This window comes from Symphodus melops (genome assembly GCF_947650265.1).
Source record: "Symphodus melops genome assembly, chromosome: 1".
Taxonomy (NCBI): domain Eukaryota; kingdom Metazoa; phylum Chordata; class Actinopteri; order Labriformes; family Labridae; genus Symphodus; species Symphodus melops.
The window spans coordinates 52,742,937-52,760,237 of NC_136691.1; the positions used below are offsets into that span (position 1 = coordinate 52,742,937).

Genomic DNA, 17,301 nt, shown 5'->3' on the forward strand with positions numbered 1-17,301 from the left:
GTGGATTTACTTTGCTCTGCAGGAGGATGCGAAGCTCAACCATCTCGTCAGAGTTCCTGGAGCGCTTGAATGATTTCTGCTCATCTGCATCCTCAGCAGGGCGCTTACCTGGCACCAGGAGATAAAACCCAACAGTGACAATCCTGTTCACAGAATTTTATTCAATAATAATTTTAATAAAGTAGTATAGCACAGACAGCATCAGATATGTTCCAAAGATTGTTGTAGATGCACTGCTTAAGAAATAAGGTGTTAATACATCAAAACACAGAAATAATTTCATGTCCTAAAACAAAACTGCCAAGTCCTTTTATGTTAAAAAAAACAAAACAATCAAAAGTTTTGATAAAAATAATCATGACACAAAGTGTTGTACCGTTAGTCTCTGTGTTGCTGAATGAAGAGTCCTCTTGCTGTTCGATTTCTGTCTCCATGGTCTTCTGAAAGCGGAAGAGATGGGGTGGGCTCCTCGGTCCGGGAAACAGGCGGCAGGAGCAGGAAGAGAGAAGCAGAGAGCTGGCCCCTGGGAGATGTGAGGGTCTGTCAGCGTTGTACCACGAGGGAAAAAGATATAAGATAGTTGTTGAGGCTTCATGCTCCCGATCAGGATATTCAGGAACGACAAAAAGAGAGGGGAAAATGCAAAAGAAAAGCAGCACTCACCAGTATTTATTAAGAGGAATATGGGCGTGTTGATAGGCGGAACTAAATAAGAAGGACCAAACAGCTGATGCGACCTGCAAAGGAGGGAGAGGCTTGTTGAAATACATAAGTGGCTTCATGGCAGCAAAGTCTGACACAACTGATTTAAAATGCATTATCTTTAAACTATGTGCTTGGTTGATATTTTACATAAAAAAATAATGACCAGTTATCATATACATAGTCAGTTTCACCTTATAATTGTAAAGGTGGATAAATTTTAATGTTCCCAAATTAAAACGAGGAAAATAACTTTGGCAGGCAGGGATGAACGAATACCGACATTCACTAAAATCACAGAAACATTCAGATAAAAGTCGCCGATTAACACGGTCACTTGTTTCACCTCAACACGGGCTATTCGGTTTAACAAGTAACCATGACAACAAGAGGTATTTGGATAAAAGTCACCGATTAACACGGTAACTCGTTTCATCTTAACACCGGCTGTTCGGTTTAACAAGTAACCATGACAACAAGAGTATTACGGATAAAAGTCACCGATTGACACGGTAACTAGTTTCTACTTAATACCGACTGTTCGATTTAAGAAGTAACCAAGACAACAAGAGGTATTCTGATAAAAGTCATCGATTAACACGGTAACTGGTTTCACCGTAACATCGACTGTTCGGCGACAATCAGAACCATTCAGATAAAAGTCCCCGATTAACACGGTGTCTTTTTTCACTGTTCCCTGCCTGGGCGACAACACAACAAAATCTCAATTTCAAGTAGCTCGTCGTTTGCAAACTGATATTAAACTTATTTGAAACGTTATTTGATCGCCGACACGCACCGACAGTGAGATGGCCGTTGGCTAAGCTAAATCGATGTAAGCTAACGAGGCAGCTAGCTAACTAGCCTGGAGGGAAACGAGTTAGCTGAGTTCCGTCGTGTGTGCGAATCTGAAATATATACAAACACCGACCTGCTTTTTCAAACCAAAACCCAATTAACTAGTTGTATTCGATCTAAATTCGCATTATCTTGTGCGAATAGGTTAATAAGACGTCAACAAAAGGTCGATACAAAAGGCACTCGGGAGTTATTCAAGCTAGCTGCTAGCTAATTTCGCCATGTTGGTGCACAAGGGGAGCGAGGCAGGCCAGCTAATTAGGCAGCATTACCTTTTGGGCACAAACAAACTAATACCGACCGCTCAATAGTTTGTCTTTCAGTGGTACTTTAGCAGTTCAACTGAATTCAGAAAAGAAAATGTTTCGGGTTGGAAAAAAACCAGGAAAATCTCGTCAACAACACTGACCTGCTGTGCGCTGCGCCTCGGCTCGTCCCCTTTCTTCTCTACCTAACTGAAAACGGACAAAAACGTGCCAGGGCGTCGCTGATTGGTCGAGCAGAGAGAACAGCTAACAGAGGAGTAGAACGATTGGTTTCGAGTGAACGTCAATCACGGGAGGAGGGGCGTTTCCACAGCGACGCACATTCAAGCCCTTTCCATTCCGGATTCCGGAGTGCTGCCCGGTCTAAGTTAACCTCTGCTGTCCGAGTCATTCCTGTTTTAATAAGTGTTGTCTGCAAATGACTGACAGTCAAGTAAAGCTTATGCATACTAGAGCCTCCATTGTCATCTTTGAATGGACACAAACCTGAGGTAAAGTAGCATTAACATTACTAAAGGGGTTGTGTTGGTGTACTTTTGGCGCTTCTTTCACAACACACCTGGAGCTGCACGCGACGCACAGTTTTACAGCCTCAACAATATCCCATTTCGTAGACTTATGTGATTTATTGTACGCCAACTCTATCCATAGATCTCTGTCCTCCACAGTACTGAACCGTGACAATCTGCAGATTCGGGGTTTATCCGTGCTGAGCTGATCGCAGACCAATAACAGAAATCAATACCCACAGTCCTCTTGTATCAGAAATATCTAACTTCTCACTTCGATGAATCAACCAAGAGATTAAGTGCCAAGTACTTCCAGAGATCCAGGTCGGAGATGATGACCTCTTAAAATACAAAAAATAAAATAAAAATAACTCTATTAAGCTCTCAGTGGCTGCAGAGTGTTGGGCCATGAATTTAATGAAATGGAACATGTGCACCTCTACATGAACCTTCAGACTATGACTGAACACTTAACCTCGAGTTTAATCATCCAGACGAGAGCTTTTTCAACAATCAGTGTCTCAATCAATTGTCTGAATTAATTGTAATAACTAAGAAAAAAAAATATTTAATGCAAACAAGCACCACTTGCTCAGTCAGCGTTCATCCATTTTACTCACTCTCTCTCACACCATTTTCATGCAGTCAGGATGAAAGCTACCTTCAGAGTAATTGTTACAAAGAAGTGGTTATGCCGTATTTATTTTGGATTCAAGGAAAACATGTTGCAGACAGCTTTAGCTAAATATATTACAGATTATTTCGTTATAAGTTTATTTATCATGCTTTATAGCGTTATCAAAATAGTATGGACATCACATGTTTTTCCTCATTTAGAGCACACTTATAAGAATAAGATAGACTTAAAGTAAAAAAAAAAGTTTAGTGACTCTTATTTAAGGTTTTAGAAACTCATCGAGTGTCTCGCAGTTATTTGATTGAAGATAACATGGCACGCTGTTGTCTATGTTCTTTTTGTAGACATTAGGGAGAAACGATGGCTCCTGAGATCCAAGCAGTTGCTCGGGCTACTCAAACCTGGCTGCGGTCTTCTAGGCACGTCCAGGTGCCCATCGCCTGGCTGGAAGCCTGTGTTGAATGGCTGCAGGAAGAGGCGGGCGGAGCAGGTCGTCTGTCTCAGCAGCAAATCAATCAGCAGGTATGCAGAACGGTCTAACTACGCAGGTGAAGTTAAAATGTTTACACTTAAGTTTTATGGATATGGTTCAGAGTTACCACCTTGTGACTCAGGTTTGATACTGGGGCGGTGGATAACAGGTGGTTGATTAAATATGGAGGATGATGGCTCTACTCCATCTTTGTTTCTGAACTTAGTGGCTCTGTACCACTGAATGCTGGGACTCCTTCTCGTCTGTTTTGTGACTGCTGGAAGACTTTTGTCCCAGAATCCAAAAGCTGTACAGAGCTGGAAACATCATTTAAAATAAATGACTAGAATCAGTGAATGAATAGACGCAGAGTTCAAAGATGCAGATACACGGCAACAGTTTGGCAAAAGAAACCTTTTTTTTTTTTTTTTTGCACCCTGTCAAGTGTCATCTGTACCAGCTGGTGGCGGTGTTATCTGGGGTGTGCTTTCACCATATGTAAATCAAAACGTACCTAAAACCCAATGGTTGATGAAGAATATGATATTTAAAACGAATAAGAGATATCTCAGTCACAATACATGCCAATGACCCTGTAAAGACTAATATTAAAGAAGACTCCACATAATTGTTACAGTGATCTGACCCGGAGCTCTGTACAGCCTGTGTTTGTTTGACAAGTTTCTGTTACTGAATCATTTCATCATGTATGTGTGTTGACGGCCCTCGTGTGGCTATGGCACGGTTGAAGCAGAGCTACGAGCCGGTTCACCTGAGATCAGTAGGTTTTACCCCTCATTGTTCCTGCGTGAAAAATGTAAACATTACGACGCTAAGAAGAAGAGGCAGCTCGTCATGTGAGATGTGGCTGGAACACTTGGGACTTTACTGACGTTTCAGTTCATAGAACGGCACGACATCACGTTTCTCCTTCGTGAGCATCTCTCCAGTCCGCTTACTGATTTTTGGGACCGGACGTGTTTATTTCGATCTTACATTTCTTATAGTGCTCGGCTACATCTTATAGTAGCCGAGCATCGGATCTTCGGCTGACTTACTCGTGCAGTTTGAGTCTGAGATTTTCTAAACGATCGAAAACATCACACAGTGTATGCCCGCCTTAACAGAGAGCGTGATGCAACCGATCTCACAGCAGGATATAAAGCTACAGCCAATGACAAAATCGCAAAACAGTCTGAAAGCTCTTCTCACTTCGTGATCTGATCTCATAGGCACTGGACCAATGGTTGTTGACAGACCTGAGGGACCTGGACCACCCTGTTCTTCCTGAAGGGATCAGTCAGGCCCAGAAGACCGAGCTCAGCGGCATCTTCTGTGTCCAGGTACACGTTTGATTAACAGAAGCAATTAATGTTTTGTGTGTTTCAAAGATGGGTTGGGATGATAACGTACACTTCTCTTGGAGAAATCTGTCCTGGACTCCAAGTGCTGCACACATGTATCAGAAGTATCAGTGTTAAGATTTGCAGTCATTTACATGTATGTACAATACTCAAAAGAAAGTCACATTACAGTAAAAGCAGCAGTCCATAATGACCCCCTAATTGTGCATATTTCTTGCGCACCGCAATTAGTTGCCGCTACAGGGTAAGGCGACTTTTGCTCCCCCTCTTGTCGATGATTATGTTCCCACAGCACTGCTCGGCTCCGTTTCAAATGACTGACTGTGTCTATTTTTGACGGCGCACGCATCAAGCTGAACAGAATAAAACGACCCAGACAGGAAGTCAGACAAGAAAAAACACGGAGAGCATCCGTTCAATGAAATAAAATATGAAGACTCCTGATCTTTTATTCCATCACTTTATAATCATCACGTCAAAGCAGGCAACAGTGAACAGCAGATTGACCTCGCAAAGACAAAAGCTTGTGAACCTGAGTGCACAGCTGCGCTCTGCTACTCTCCAGGAGGGAATGTCGCACGATCTCCGACCCGAACAAAACCGTGGCGCTGACGGAACGCAGCCCGCACAGACTTTGTGGACGTTTGCCGTTCAGAGAGAAAACGGTTAGAAGTTTACCACTGCATTTGTCTAACCCATCACTGTTCTCAGTGCAATTTTCTAATTTCCTTTACAGCTAACAGCGAATCTGAACCGAATCACATTAACTCTGAATCCTCTTAATAATGTCAAAGCACAAGGCGAGAATACAGTTAGACCCATTAACTGCTTAGAAATGCACAGAAATGAAAGGAAACCTTGATGGAAAGTCATGCTGTTGGAGATTTTTTTTTTAAATGTCTTCCAAAAGATAGATTGGAAAGATGAACTTTAAATAATTAATTCTTTCTTCAGTCTTTGTGCTCAGGTTTGAAATCTGTGTTCTCAGTAACGTCTGGTGTTTGTTAGATCTGCATCAATCAGATGTTCAACACTTCAAATGAAACTCATGTCTGTGTTTGTGCGTCTTCAACTTTGTCGACTTATTAAGGCGAGGTTTCTATAGGAGCGGCGTTTCATGCTGTGGAGCAACAATAGACTCGTTTATACAGTCAATGGAAGCAACATTTTGTTTTCTCAGCAAGTCTTGTGTTCGCCCCTCCTCGTTTTCCCCTGCTGGCCTGCACTCACTTCGCTCCAGGTCTAACCGGGTCGGAGCACAGTGACCTCTTTTAGCTCCGTCATCATGTCGTAATATGACACTTGCATGGCTTCACGTGATCGTGAAGCATCGTTCAGTTGAGAAGAAGCGTTGTCTCAGAGTCAGCACAATAATAAAAAAAAAAACACAGAGAACATGACAGAGCTTTACTGACTCTGTGGTTTACTGTAGGCGATCGATTATACGACACATCCACGTTGTGTACCCGTGCTTGTGCTCATACATGAGCAGCTGTACTGTGTTGAAGCGCACCTCTTCGAGCTATGCCAGGGCTCCAGAGCAGAGTACAGGCTTCTCTAGTCGCACACGTTGGACTAGGAGGCTCAACAGTCCTCAGGTTTGCCTCGTGCGAGTGTGCGATGCCTAATATCAAATTAAAGCCGCCTGGATATTTTAACATTTTTAATAGCTTGTATGACGGGTGTTGATGCATCGACACAGTTATAGAACATTTTAATTATTACGATCTCATGTTACTTTTCGGTTTTCAATGCAAACAAATTTATGTTGACGTAGATTTTTCAGAGTTCATTTTTCTCTGACTGCTTCTCGTCATCAATGGAAAAGTAGCCATGTGTGCCGTAAAATAGAAAATCTAGACTGTAACCCTTCGACTGATGTCGAATCAAATCGTTGACAGGATAATTGTAATCAAAATGAATCTTGAGACTAGTGAAGATGCACCGACTGCACTGGTGCGTTCTTTGGTGACATTCAGAATATTCGACAACAAGCCAATAGTCGGCTCAATTAACAAAATCACACGGCAAGCTATTCTGACAGAAATGAGGTGGTTCAATTTGAGGGAAAGAAATGATTGGAGTACAGTCAGGTGCCATATTCTATCAAAGCACCACTGGACTTCCATTTTCTTTGAGATGGAAAATGGAAACTCAGCTGGAAACCCAGAGACAAAGTAATTCTGTGATAGGTCAAGGAACTACACTCGGTATTTTCTCATTTTATAACACAGGCTTGCATAATGAATTTAAAGATGCACCTCCCTCCTGTTAGGAAACACATCAAAAACAGATTTCAGTTTGTTGTAAAATAGAAGAATAAAATCTGCTTATTGGTTTTAAATGTACAATGATTGGTGCCACAACCCGCCTGTCTTTTTAAAGCAAAGACAACGGCATGTGCTTAAAACTGTAATTTCTCTGCAGTGTCGTATTTCACCTGATATTCTCAGAATGTGATGTTCAGGAAGAAGTCAATAAAATCAAAGGTCTCCCTGTGTATCAGGTGGATTCCCTGCTGGACGTCAGTCAGCCTGCGTACGGTCAGCTGCAGAGCTGGAAGGGAAGCGACTGTGCCAACGACGACGTGTCTGCTGTCACTCAGAACACGCAGAGACCCTGGGAGGCCAGACCAACCCGTATGCTACTGCTGCAGGTCAGAGGCGTTTATGAAAGAGGCATTTTCAGTATAGTTCAGTACAGTTGAAAAAGTGCAACAAAAAAAAAAAAAAAAAAAGTGAGCTGTTTTTGCCTCTCCAGATAAACGAGCGTTATTCACCGAAGGTGAGTTGAAGATGTGAAGGCGAAGGAGCAAATTGTTTATCCTGACTTAATCCAGCCTTTCTCCTTCCTGCTCCCTAGTAAAAGTGTCCACAAGATATCCTGGGGAGCAGATGTGTGAACACAGCGGGGTGTTTGCAGGAAAATTCACTGCAAGCGAGTGGGTGGGGGCACTGAGGTTTATAATCAGCAACAGGTGCAATGTTTGTGCACGCCATGAAACTGCTTCTTACTCTGCTCGCCTGTATGCTCTTTTCCACTCCTGATACTGTGAATACACCCAATAGATCCTATATGTGGCATAGATTTAAAGGACACACTGGTGCACTCTGTAGACTATCCTGGACATGTTATGACTTGTGCGTCATCCCCACCACACACACACACACACACACACACATGCACACACACCCCATGTGTGAACATACCTCCTGATAGTTGACAAAGACTTTCACCCATTAAAGAATCAAACGAGTAATTGTCTGCACTCCACCCATCCACCGCTTAGCCGGGGCCATTTCGCAGGGGTAGCAGTCTAAGCAGAGACTCCCAGACTTCCCTCGCCACCAGACACTTCCTCCAGCGGGACCCTGAGGCGTTCTCAGGCCAGCTAAGAGACATAGTCTCTCCAGCTTGTCCTGGGTCGACCCGAGGCCTCCTCCCGGAGGGACATGCCCAGAACACCTCCCGAGCGAGGCATCCAGGGAGCCACCCTCAGCTGACTCCTCTCGATGTGGAGGAGTAGCAGCTCTACTCCGAGCTCCTCCCTGGTGGCCGAGCTCCTCACCCTGTCTCAAAAGCCCCGTTTCCACCGAGCAGTTCGGATCGGTTCGTCTCGGTGATGAGACGGGCGGTTTCCTCTGAGTTTGTTCCAGATGTGTCCAGCATAAGAACTGAATTCTGCTTCTTCATGTTTGGTTTTGACCCATTCAAGTCATCACAGAGTATGAAGCCACTTCCTCCCCCATGCAACAACAATATCACCTTCCTCAACGAACTCAACAGTTACTTTCGGAGATTTGACACTCAACATCACTCCTGCAAGGAAATCCTTGAGCAGCCACTCAGTCTGGACACAGCTGACGTCTGAAGAACCTTGAGGAGAGTGAACACTCTGAAAGCAGCGAGCCCCGACCACACTCACGGACAGGTGCTTAAAGAATGTGCTGACCAGCTGGCTGGGGTTCTCACAGACATCTTCATCACCCCACTGATCCAGGCTGTGATACCATCATGCCTAAAGACGGCCACAATGATACTCCTCAGGGCTGCTTCCTGAATCCACTGCTGTTCACCCTGATGATCCAGGTCCACTGCTAGCCACATCGTGCAGTTCACTTTTGAATGACAATAAAAGAAAGTCTCTACATCTAAATCAAACCAAACAGAAATAGAGTTTCAAACTAAATTTCTAACTATAATTATGAAAACCAATTGAACGCTCATCCCGACTACAGAACCCCTCCGAGCTCCTTTTCAATCTAGATGCAATGAAACATTTGTTCTTGCTCTCACACCTTCTATTGAGTGTGAACACCAAGAGCAAAGCAGGAGACAATCGATGCCCTTGACCGGAGGAACACCAAATATCTATTGATTAAAAAAAACACATTTTAACATTGTGTATTATTGTAACAGCTGTCCTTTGGCGTCACCTCAAATGAAACGCTCATTTTCCCTCACACATCTCTGTTGGATCCCTGTTGACTGAGCTATTCGCCTCAACTTGTCCTCCTGTGGAAACTTGTAACATTGATGCGACAAGGCTAATTTAGTCATTGAGTTCTATATATTTACACATTTAAAGTCACAGGGACAATGTGCCAGTTTAGCCTTCATGGCTAATTTTCAGCTGTAGTCCCAGGGCACTGGGCAGGGGGGGCGACAGAACTACAGACGCACAAGGTGTGTTAAGACAGAGCAGCAATACTGTACAATAATCAGGGCACATATGGGATGCTTCAGAGCAAGGACAGCAATTGCTTACATAAAAAATCGACTCAAATGAAAATTTCTGTACATCTGGAAACGCATGTAAGACTCTTCAAAGCCAGACAACATCAGACATGAAATCAGGACAACCATACTCTACACCAACGTCTTTTTGGAAACAAAGATAATGTCAGGCTCCGCCCTCCTGGGTAACTGTTACTAGGCTATGCAAAATTGTTATTAATATTATTTTTATTTTATTTTTTTTAAATCGATAGAGATTCTAATTCAGTGTATGGACCCAACATGATGAGACCAGAAAGCCTAAAATTTATCAGGTTTAAATTCAACAACAACAACAAAAAAATCCATTGTAAAAAATAAAATACTCATTCATTTATAAACATTTTGTTTTGAACACCATCTCCCCATATTTCATATTTGGTTGTGTAAAATAACAGAGACTTGTGCTTCTCTTCCTAACTGAATCAGAGTGGACAGGTACAATCAGAGAGCGCATATAAAAGAGTAAATTGCCAGGATATAAGGTGCAGACTGTAATTTTCACCTTAAGTATTACACTTGTCATGGCTCCGTGGTTTCTCAAAAATAGCGCTGGTGTTGCTTAGAAACGTTGCAATGGCCTTTTTTTCCACTTTCCTACAGACCTTTATGAGCAAGTTTGACAGTTCTGGAAGTCATTAAATGTAGAGACCAGAAATGCAGAGGTAAGGGGCGCCGCTTGAGCTCAGTTGATAGAGTAGGGTCCCCCCCCCCTTGTCACACCTCATTCCCAGTTTCGACACCTGGACATGGACATTTGTTAAATGTCATCACTCCATCTCTCTCTCCCGACATTTCCTGTTTCTCTTCAGCTTTCACTGTCAAACAAAGACAAAAAGGCCAAAAAATGCAAAGCCCAAAATTCAGGGTGATACAACAGAGTGTGATGGATTTTCTTACATCCAGGGTTTACTCCGTCTCTCAGCCAATGAAAGCCCTGTTCAGCTTCTGTTCTCCCCGGTGCATAAGCTGCATCATTAACAAACAGCAAAGAGTTTTTTAAGTGGTAACAACTGCTTGGGCATTACCTATTTATTACACATGATATTTAAGAATTTTGTTCAAGCAAACAATTGTCTATAAATTTCACACATGGGTTTCTAAATTGTAGATTTTAGTTCATAGATTTGTTTAAAGCCCTTCTGACACGTCATTAAATCTTCTGAACATTTCCACGGTGAGATAAAGAGGCCACTTTGACTTTATGTGGAATTATTCCTGCCAGCCTCCTGGTAACATTTCTGCATTTCAGGGTGAGTCGATGTGATAATGCAGACATTTCCCACATTGTCTGTTGTGTCAGGTGACAGATGGAGTCCAGAGCCTGGAGGCCATGGAGTATCAACCTATTCCTGCACTCAGCACCGCTCTCAGGTGAACAAAAATAACTCCGTCAAACACTTTGACTGGTGTTATTTTACTGATACTAACATCAACATAGTAGTCATTTGTAATTTCCGGTTGGAGGTGCACTTAAATCAAAATGAAAAATAAAGGTTGATAAACACATCACTTGTAGTCAGTGGAAGTCTGACAGTGTTTGAAAGCTCTCCTCGCCTTATGTAACCCTCAGGCCTGGTGTGAAGCTGCAGTTGAAAGGGAAGCTGGTATGCAGACTTGGGGTGCTTCTGCTGGGGCCGTCAAACATCAGCGTCCTGGGTGGTGAAGTGGAGGACCTGGTGGAACGGAATAACCAGGTATACTGTTTAGTTGTTATTGTTGTTTTAGCAGACGTTTACGTTGTATTTGTTATATTCGTATGACTGTAAACCTTCATGCGCACATTTTTGACTTCTTTTGTTCCTGATTCAGTCGATTTTTTTTGTACCTCTCTGACAGGGTCGGGTCCTGTGTCGGACACTGGGACTTCCTGAAGAGGAGCAGCAGCAGCAGCAGGCGGTGGAAGAGGTCCAAGCAGCACAGCAAGGTGCACACACGAAAGCATGTGTATCCTGGGGCGCACTCACACGAGGCCCAGTTTCTCTGTTCTGCACAGAAACAAAATCGCCCCCCCTCCTCACTCCCCCCCCTGACATTGCTCTGAGCCAAACGGGGCCTGTGCATTGTTACCTCTTGTACATACCTCATCACGACAAAATACAATAAGAGTATTAGGGTCAGCCTAATGGAGAACACTGATAACATGAGTGCAACTTGACTGGCTATGTGGCTTTGAGTCGTTTTTGTCTGATATGGGAATCTGACGATATAGATGTTTCTGTTTAAGTTTCAAGTAAACATGCAACCTCTGCATCGCGGCCATTGTTTGTTCTCACTGTGGAGAGGAACGGTCACATGGACTTTACAGCATGTACATGTTGTGCTCCTGCATGTGCTGAAGTGTAACAAGCTTGAGCACATCAAAGAGCACCCGCAGTAGCCGAACAAAATGGATTTCAAGGAGGACAAATGTGCTTGGGCAGGTCACGGGTATCTTAGTGTGAGTGCGCCCTTAAATGTCTTCTTGCAATTTCACAATTCAACTTAAACGTGGTGTTTTGTTTTTCTCTTTAGGTAACCAGGAGGTCGAGGACCTCGAGCTCGATGATGCAGAATTGTTGGCCAGTCTAGAGACCCAAGAGATGGTCGAGAGAGTCCCAGCTGGGGCCGTGAGAGACAGTGGTTACGGGACCCGCCGTGAGACCTCCACTCAGTCCTCCAGAAGCTCTTCTGTCAGGAGTTTTGTCTCCATGACATCATCCAGGTGAGGGACAGTAGCACGCCTTAGCTTTCACTGTCAGGCTTATACACTTTGATATGCTTATATTAAGGAATCATTCATCACTCTCATTCCACAGCAAATGACAAACCTAGTTCATTTAATATGCTAGGGTTTTCTTTTCTTTCTTTATTCATTTATTTTTTTTATACTGCATATTTTTCCATCACTGCGAGAGACGGCTACGAGATTTGATGAGAGTTGAATAAAGCACAACCTTTGCATTTAACAGAAGCCAACTGTGGTAACTTATAGAACCTCTGTATGAAGAATAACATAAACTTTGATAGAATCGAACACTAATGGAGTATACTGACAACCAATTTCCTGCACAGCCTGAAACAAATGGGAGCAAATTGCAGAATGATTCGAGCGTTTCGACGCGATGGATGGAGGCAGGTCACTTATTCTGATGTGAAATGTACACATTGTCTGGTGTCAAATGATGGTGCATTAACTCCCTAGCAGGCTGTTACCAAAGATAACACTTAACAGTTCAGAAGTGTTAGCTTACATTTACCCACAGAGTTTTACTTACCCATGGCAGACGTCTTGCTGAAAACACTTTTATTTATTAAAACGCAGCATCTGAGTTTGAAGTGTTTCTAATGGATAAAAGTAAAACACCCTTTTTGAATCAGCTATTTTTTTTAGCTAATTAAACCCCATAATATAAAGTCTCTTTCAGTTTGTTTCGATTTTCAGAACCCCGATGTGAACCAATGTTTTTTGGTTTTTTTTTCCTATTATGGAGAATAGATGTTGACAAGCTAAAAACAGACCTGTGATCAGAACATTTCTAATGAGTCTTGTTTTCCTCACCAAGAAGAGGCGGGACTAAAATCTAAGTGGTGTTCTGTTGGACGTTCAAAATCCACAAAAATTTTCCCTCACTGAGCATCTAATCTGTCCGTCAAATGACGATCCACACAGAGGAGAGGTGTGTGTGTGTGTGTGTGTGTGTGTGTGTGTGTGTGTGTGTGTGTGTGTGTGTGTGTGTGTGTGTGTGTGTGTGTGTGTGTGTGTGTGTGTGTGTGTGTGTGTGTGTGTGTGTGTGTGTGTGTGTGTGTGTGTGTGTGTGTGTGTGTGTGTGTGTGTGTGTGGAGCAGGGCAACAAAGAGCATTAGTGAGCGTTGACATGCTAACCATAGCCTGAGCAAGCAGTGAGTGACAAAGACCTGAATGGTATCAACATATTTGTATCCTCTTTGATTAATAAAGATGTATAACGAGCTGCTTCATGGGTTAAATATGTAGCTGTAATATGTTCTATGACTTTACATTTTACCGCTGTATTTAAAAGCAGAGCTTCTGATGTTTGATGACGTATCAGTCATCAAGAGTCTTTGATTGTGAAAAATGAAAAAGATGCTGTTCCTGCAGAGTGTGGTTAATTATACTTATTCTGACACAGACGCTGCCAAAGTGTTTTCAGGCACTGAGAAAAACATTATGTCGAATTAATCAGTTATCATACTGATGGTCGAGTTTGATTCTGTTGCTATTAAAGAGGCGTCAAAGTTATTTTCATTCTGCTTCATAACTCGTTAAATGTCCCCACAGGAGATTTATCTGAGTCTCCAATGACTCAAATGAGAATAAAAAAAATCTTTTTCAAACACTGTACAGAGACAAATGTGTTGTTTGATTGTTCAAATATCATTAACGAGGGTCAGGGTCAGCTTCAGTGGTTGCTTATCATTGTCACGGCAACGAATACTTGTTTCTTTGTTGTTGTTTTCCTTCTCTTCGGAAAAAAACAAATTATCAACAGAACAAAGCCATAATAACTTTTTTTTCCGTCGATCTTTTGCAGAAGTGAAGCCAGAAATCTTTCGACCCAGAGCAGCAGAGGTGATCCACTCCAAAGCCGTCGCCATGGTAACCAACAAGATAATTCTCACCTCTTGGATGTCTTGCCTGCCGAACGCTCAGCCCAACGACAGATCCCAGATCACAACCCGACAGACCAAGACTTCCAAGATGAAGACTTTGAGGATCTTCCCCTGGACGAGTTGGACGTCGAGATGTTTCAACAAAGTGCAGACGTTAGCAGCAGCACTCACAGGAGCGTGGGAGACTCTGGGCCGCGGCCTGATTTGAAAAACTCCAGATCCACTGCGCATGACTTCAGTCGAGAAGCTACAGAGCACGATGTGAAGCCGTCGCCTAATGACGATGAGAAGGATTTCATGGATCTCGATATGGACTGTTTCCTGGAGGAGGTGGAAACTGCGAGAGATGGAGTGCCAAATCAGCTCCCTGTTCGTACAGATCCGAGAGACCAAACCAAAACTTCAATCTCCAGTTGTAGACCTACCAGTTGCACTTCAAGAAACGAGACACATCAGAAACAAAGCACCACTTCAAGTATCACAGAAACCGAGAGATTTCCAGTTAAACAAAGCTCAGGTCCTGTTCTCACTCTGACCTCTCCACCTTTTACATATTTGTGCCTACTGGAGGAGAAGAAATCCAAAGAACAGCGCTGCCCCATAGAGATCCGTGTAAAAGCTTTCATTGTGACTCTTGTGGGGAAACTTAGCAGCAGCAGTGGCCACTGGTGTGTCTGCGCTACAATATCCGACGGAACGGGTTACCTGGACGTAGAGCTGTCTGACGAGGTTTTGACCGGCCTGCTGGGCTTCTCAGTGACAGAAAAGGCTATTCTGAAGCGAGACCCGGCCAGGAGAGGCGAGCTGGACGCCGGGATGAAGCGCTGTCAAGAGGAGCTGGTGGACATGTGCTGTGTTATGACTATCGTGGTTAAACCAGAGGGCAGGAAAGCTGTTGTGACAAAGGCAGAACCAGTTGATGAAAATGCGCTCCAGCAGCTGGAGCAGAGGGTTAAAGAAACGAGGAGATAAACATAGAAGGGAGGTCAAGGGGAAGAAAGCGATAATGAGGAAATGACAGGCAGCTGAGAGGTATTTTGGACGACAAAATTGATAGGAAGAGGAGTCCTCATCAACACTGCCTTGAATGTTTTTTTTTTCTCCTCATGTAAGGTTATTTCTTTTAAAGGCTTGCTGATCAACCTGCTACTCTGCCTCCGAATCAGAGAGCAGAATGTGTGAACTGGATGATCAGCAGGCTGTGTGTTGAAATGCATCCCATCTGCTACATGTGAATGTGACATTCTGTCATTTGTCATTAGAGGAAATCATTCATCTATTCAGAGAGCTATTTTGAGCCTGAGCTCCGATGCATCGCTCCCGAAGAAGACAGATATATCGGTGTTGTATCTTAATGGTAACATATTTAACAAAAAGGAAGAAAAACAAAACAAAAAGGAAGAAAAAACCCCCCAAAAAGGAGTCGAGTATCACAATTTTTTTGTGCTTTCATTCTCTGAGAAGAGAAGAGTGAAGCATGTGGGATGAGAGCAGGAGAGTTAGGCGGGGAGACCAGACAAGAAATTACATTTTGATTGTGTTAATGAATTGGCAGCCTCTGCATTTATTCAGTACATCCATTACTTCTGACTGACGAGTGGTTAAATATCCAAGGGCATCGTTGGTCTTTAATAAACCCCCCCTCAGAGAATAATGAAAGGAGAAGATGATAAAGGAGAGACCATGAGCTCTGATTATTTCTTCTCATTATAGATCCTCATCTATGTTTTTTTTTTCTCTCTTGATTCATACACATCGCACACGTTTAATTCTTAATTCTGTATTTTGCTTGTATAGTTGATGATTGCTCTGTGGTTTTTGTGAATTTGTTGACTAATAAAATGTGTTGCAAAGACCTTGCTGTTAATTTTACCTTTGTGTCCTATCAAATCAGTGATGTAATCCTTAAGATCAGATAAATAACCCGACACATTAGACTTAATTTGTTTTATTAAATGCACCTGTGGGATATGCATGGTTTAAGCACTTGTAATTAGAATTAAAAGTCGCCCTGCAGCTCATTGATTTTACCTTGAAGAATAAACATATCATCAATTTGTTCCACACTATTCATTGTGTCTTGTCTGCCATTAAACAGTTTATTTATGCGGTATGTTGTCTTCATTGTGAAACAATGTTTTGTGAACAAAACAAGCTCACAAAGACACGACATGAGATGTGTACATTGTTTGTCCATGCAGGGGTTCGCAAACACATTTTTGTCTTCACACCTCTGTGTGCACTTCCATTCAGGTAGCTCGTCTTGGTTCATTAAGGGCTAATTAGGTTGAACATCTAAATCGGGGTCTTGCTATGCATGTAGATTGGCTGTTATGTGCTAATGAGGCTGGATACGATGGAGGGGGGGAGAAGCAACCCATAGGGAGAATCAAGTGGAATAAATAGTGGTTGATGGAGTGAATGAAATGAAGGGAGAGCTGTCTCAGTCAAAGTTGTGTTACAGTTGAGATTTAATACAGTGTGTAAGTCACTCGAATAGACAGGCAGTGGCTGTGTAGCAGCGTTAAACATGACAAAATAACATCACTTATTTCGTGTTCATTTTTTTAGAGCTATTTGTAATTTAGAGAGGCTGGTGAGATGTTTCTAATCCAAAAGTGTTGGTTTTGATGTTGGCTGGTTAGAGTCTGCAAGTAAAATGAAGTAAACCTTTTATTAAGAGGCCAAATCAAGACGCTTTGGAGCGTGGAAAATGAGTTTTCACACGACTGTAGAAGCTCCTAAAGTTAGGGCAAAGGTGTGTGCTGTGAGAACAGTCGGCATAGCCTGGATTTATACGGATATCCACGGCGAAATTAAGCGAGTAAGCCGGCAAAAACTCATCCAGCTTTCAAAAATCCGCAGTAACATCGAGTGGCTACAGTGACGAAGGCAACAAGTTTAACTTTCTTTTTAGTCAGTCCATGATAGACTGTTGCACTGTAAATTCCCATCAAACACAATCACACCACTGTTTCTTTATATTTTTAATGATATACTGATAAAGAATGCAACATCAATGCGACATAATTTGCATCTATGATAATATAATACGCTTATGTTTTTTTGTTTTTTTTAAAGATCTGTGCCTCAAGTGGGGGGG

The 17,301-nt window shown here is 42.7% G+C and overlaps 2 protein-coding genes across 9 annotated transcripts in view; one reads left to right on the forward strand and one right to left on the reverse strand.

The window, feature by feature from the left end:
• hnrnpk (heterogeneous nuclear ribonucleoprotein K) overlaps positions 1 to 2,054 on the reverse strand; it is a 14,321-nt gene extending 12,267 nt beyond the window's left edge. For 3 of the 5 annotated variants that reach the window (XM_079342057.1, XM_079342054.1, XM_079342058.1), the window contains exons 1-4: positions 1,970 to 2,054; positions 664 to 737; positions 377 to 540; positions 11 to 108 (exon numbers count right to left, since the gene is read on the reverse strand). In XM_079342057.1, the coding sequence (XP_079198183.1) occupies positions 11 to 108; positions 377 to 434 (156 nt within the window). In that variant the 5' untranslated portion in view covers positions 435 to 540; positions 664 to 737; positions 1,970 to 2,054. The other 2 variants (XM_079342056.1, XM_079342055.1) reach the window with 2 other exon arrangements.
• On the forward strand, positions 1,131 to 16,309 carry rmi1 (RMI1, RecQ mediated genome instability 1, homolog). Of its 4 annotated transcripts, none has more exons than XM_079342019.1 (10): positions 1,132 to 1,304; positions 2,495 to 2,659; positions 3,317 to 3,494; positions 4,677 to 4,787; positions 7,315 to 7,464; positions 10,888 to 10,958; positions 11,158 to 11,281; positions 11,424 to 11,511; positions 12,099 to 12,288; positions 14,120 to 16,309. In XM_079342019.1, exons 3-10 carry the CDS (start codon positions 3,333 to 3,335, stop codon positions 15,168 to 15,170), a joined length of 1,947 nt encoding a protein of 648 aa, XP_079198145.1. In that variant the 5' UTR covers positions 1,132 to 1,304; positions 2,495 to 2,659; positions 3,317 to 3,332; the 3' UTR covers positions 15,171 to 16,309. The 4 variants fall into 4 exon arrangements, with proteins under 4 accessions (XP_079198146.1, XP_079198145.1, XP_079198143.1 ...); XM_079342017.1 differs by lacking the exon at positions 1,132 to 1,304 and adding an exon at positions 2,136 to 2,317; XM_079342020.1 differs by lacking the exon at positions 2,495 to 2,659 and having other exon boundaries at positions 1,131 to 1,304.
• The last annotated feature ends 992 nt before the right edge of the window (positions 16,310 to 17,301 follow it).

Excerpts from the sequence above, each read along its gene's own strand:
- rmi1 (XM_079342020.1), top strand. The coding sequence starts at position 3,333 with ATGGCTCCTGAGATCCAAGCAGTTGCTCGGGCTACTCAAACCTGGCTG. Across the intron at positions 3,495-4,676 it reads AGCAGCAAATCAATCAGCAG|GCACTGGACCAATGGTTGTT; the intron begins GTATGCAGAACG and ends CTGATCTCATAG. Across the intron at positions 7,465-10,887 it reads CCCGTATGCTACTGCTGCAG|GTGACAGATGGAGTCCAGAG; the intron begins GTCAGAGGCGTT and ends CTGTTGTGTCAG.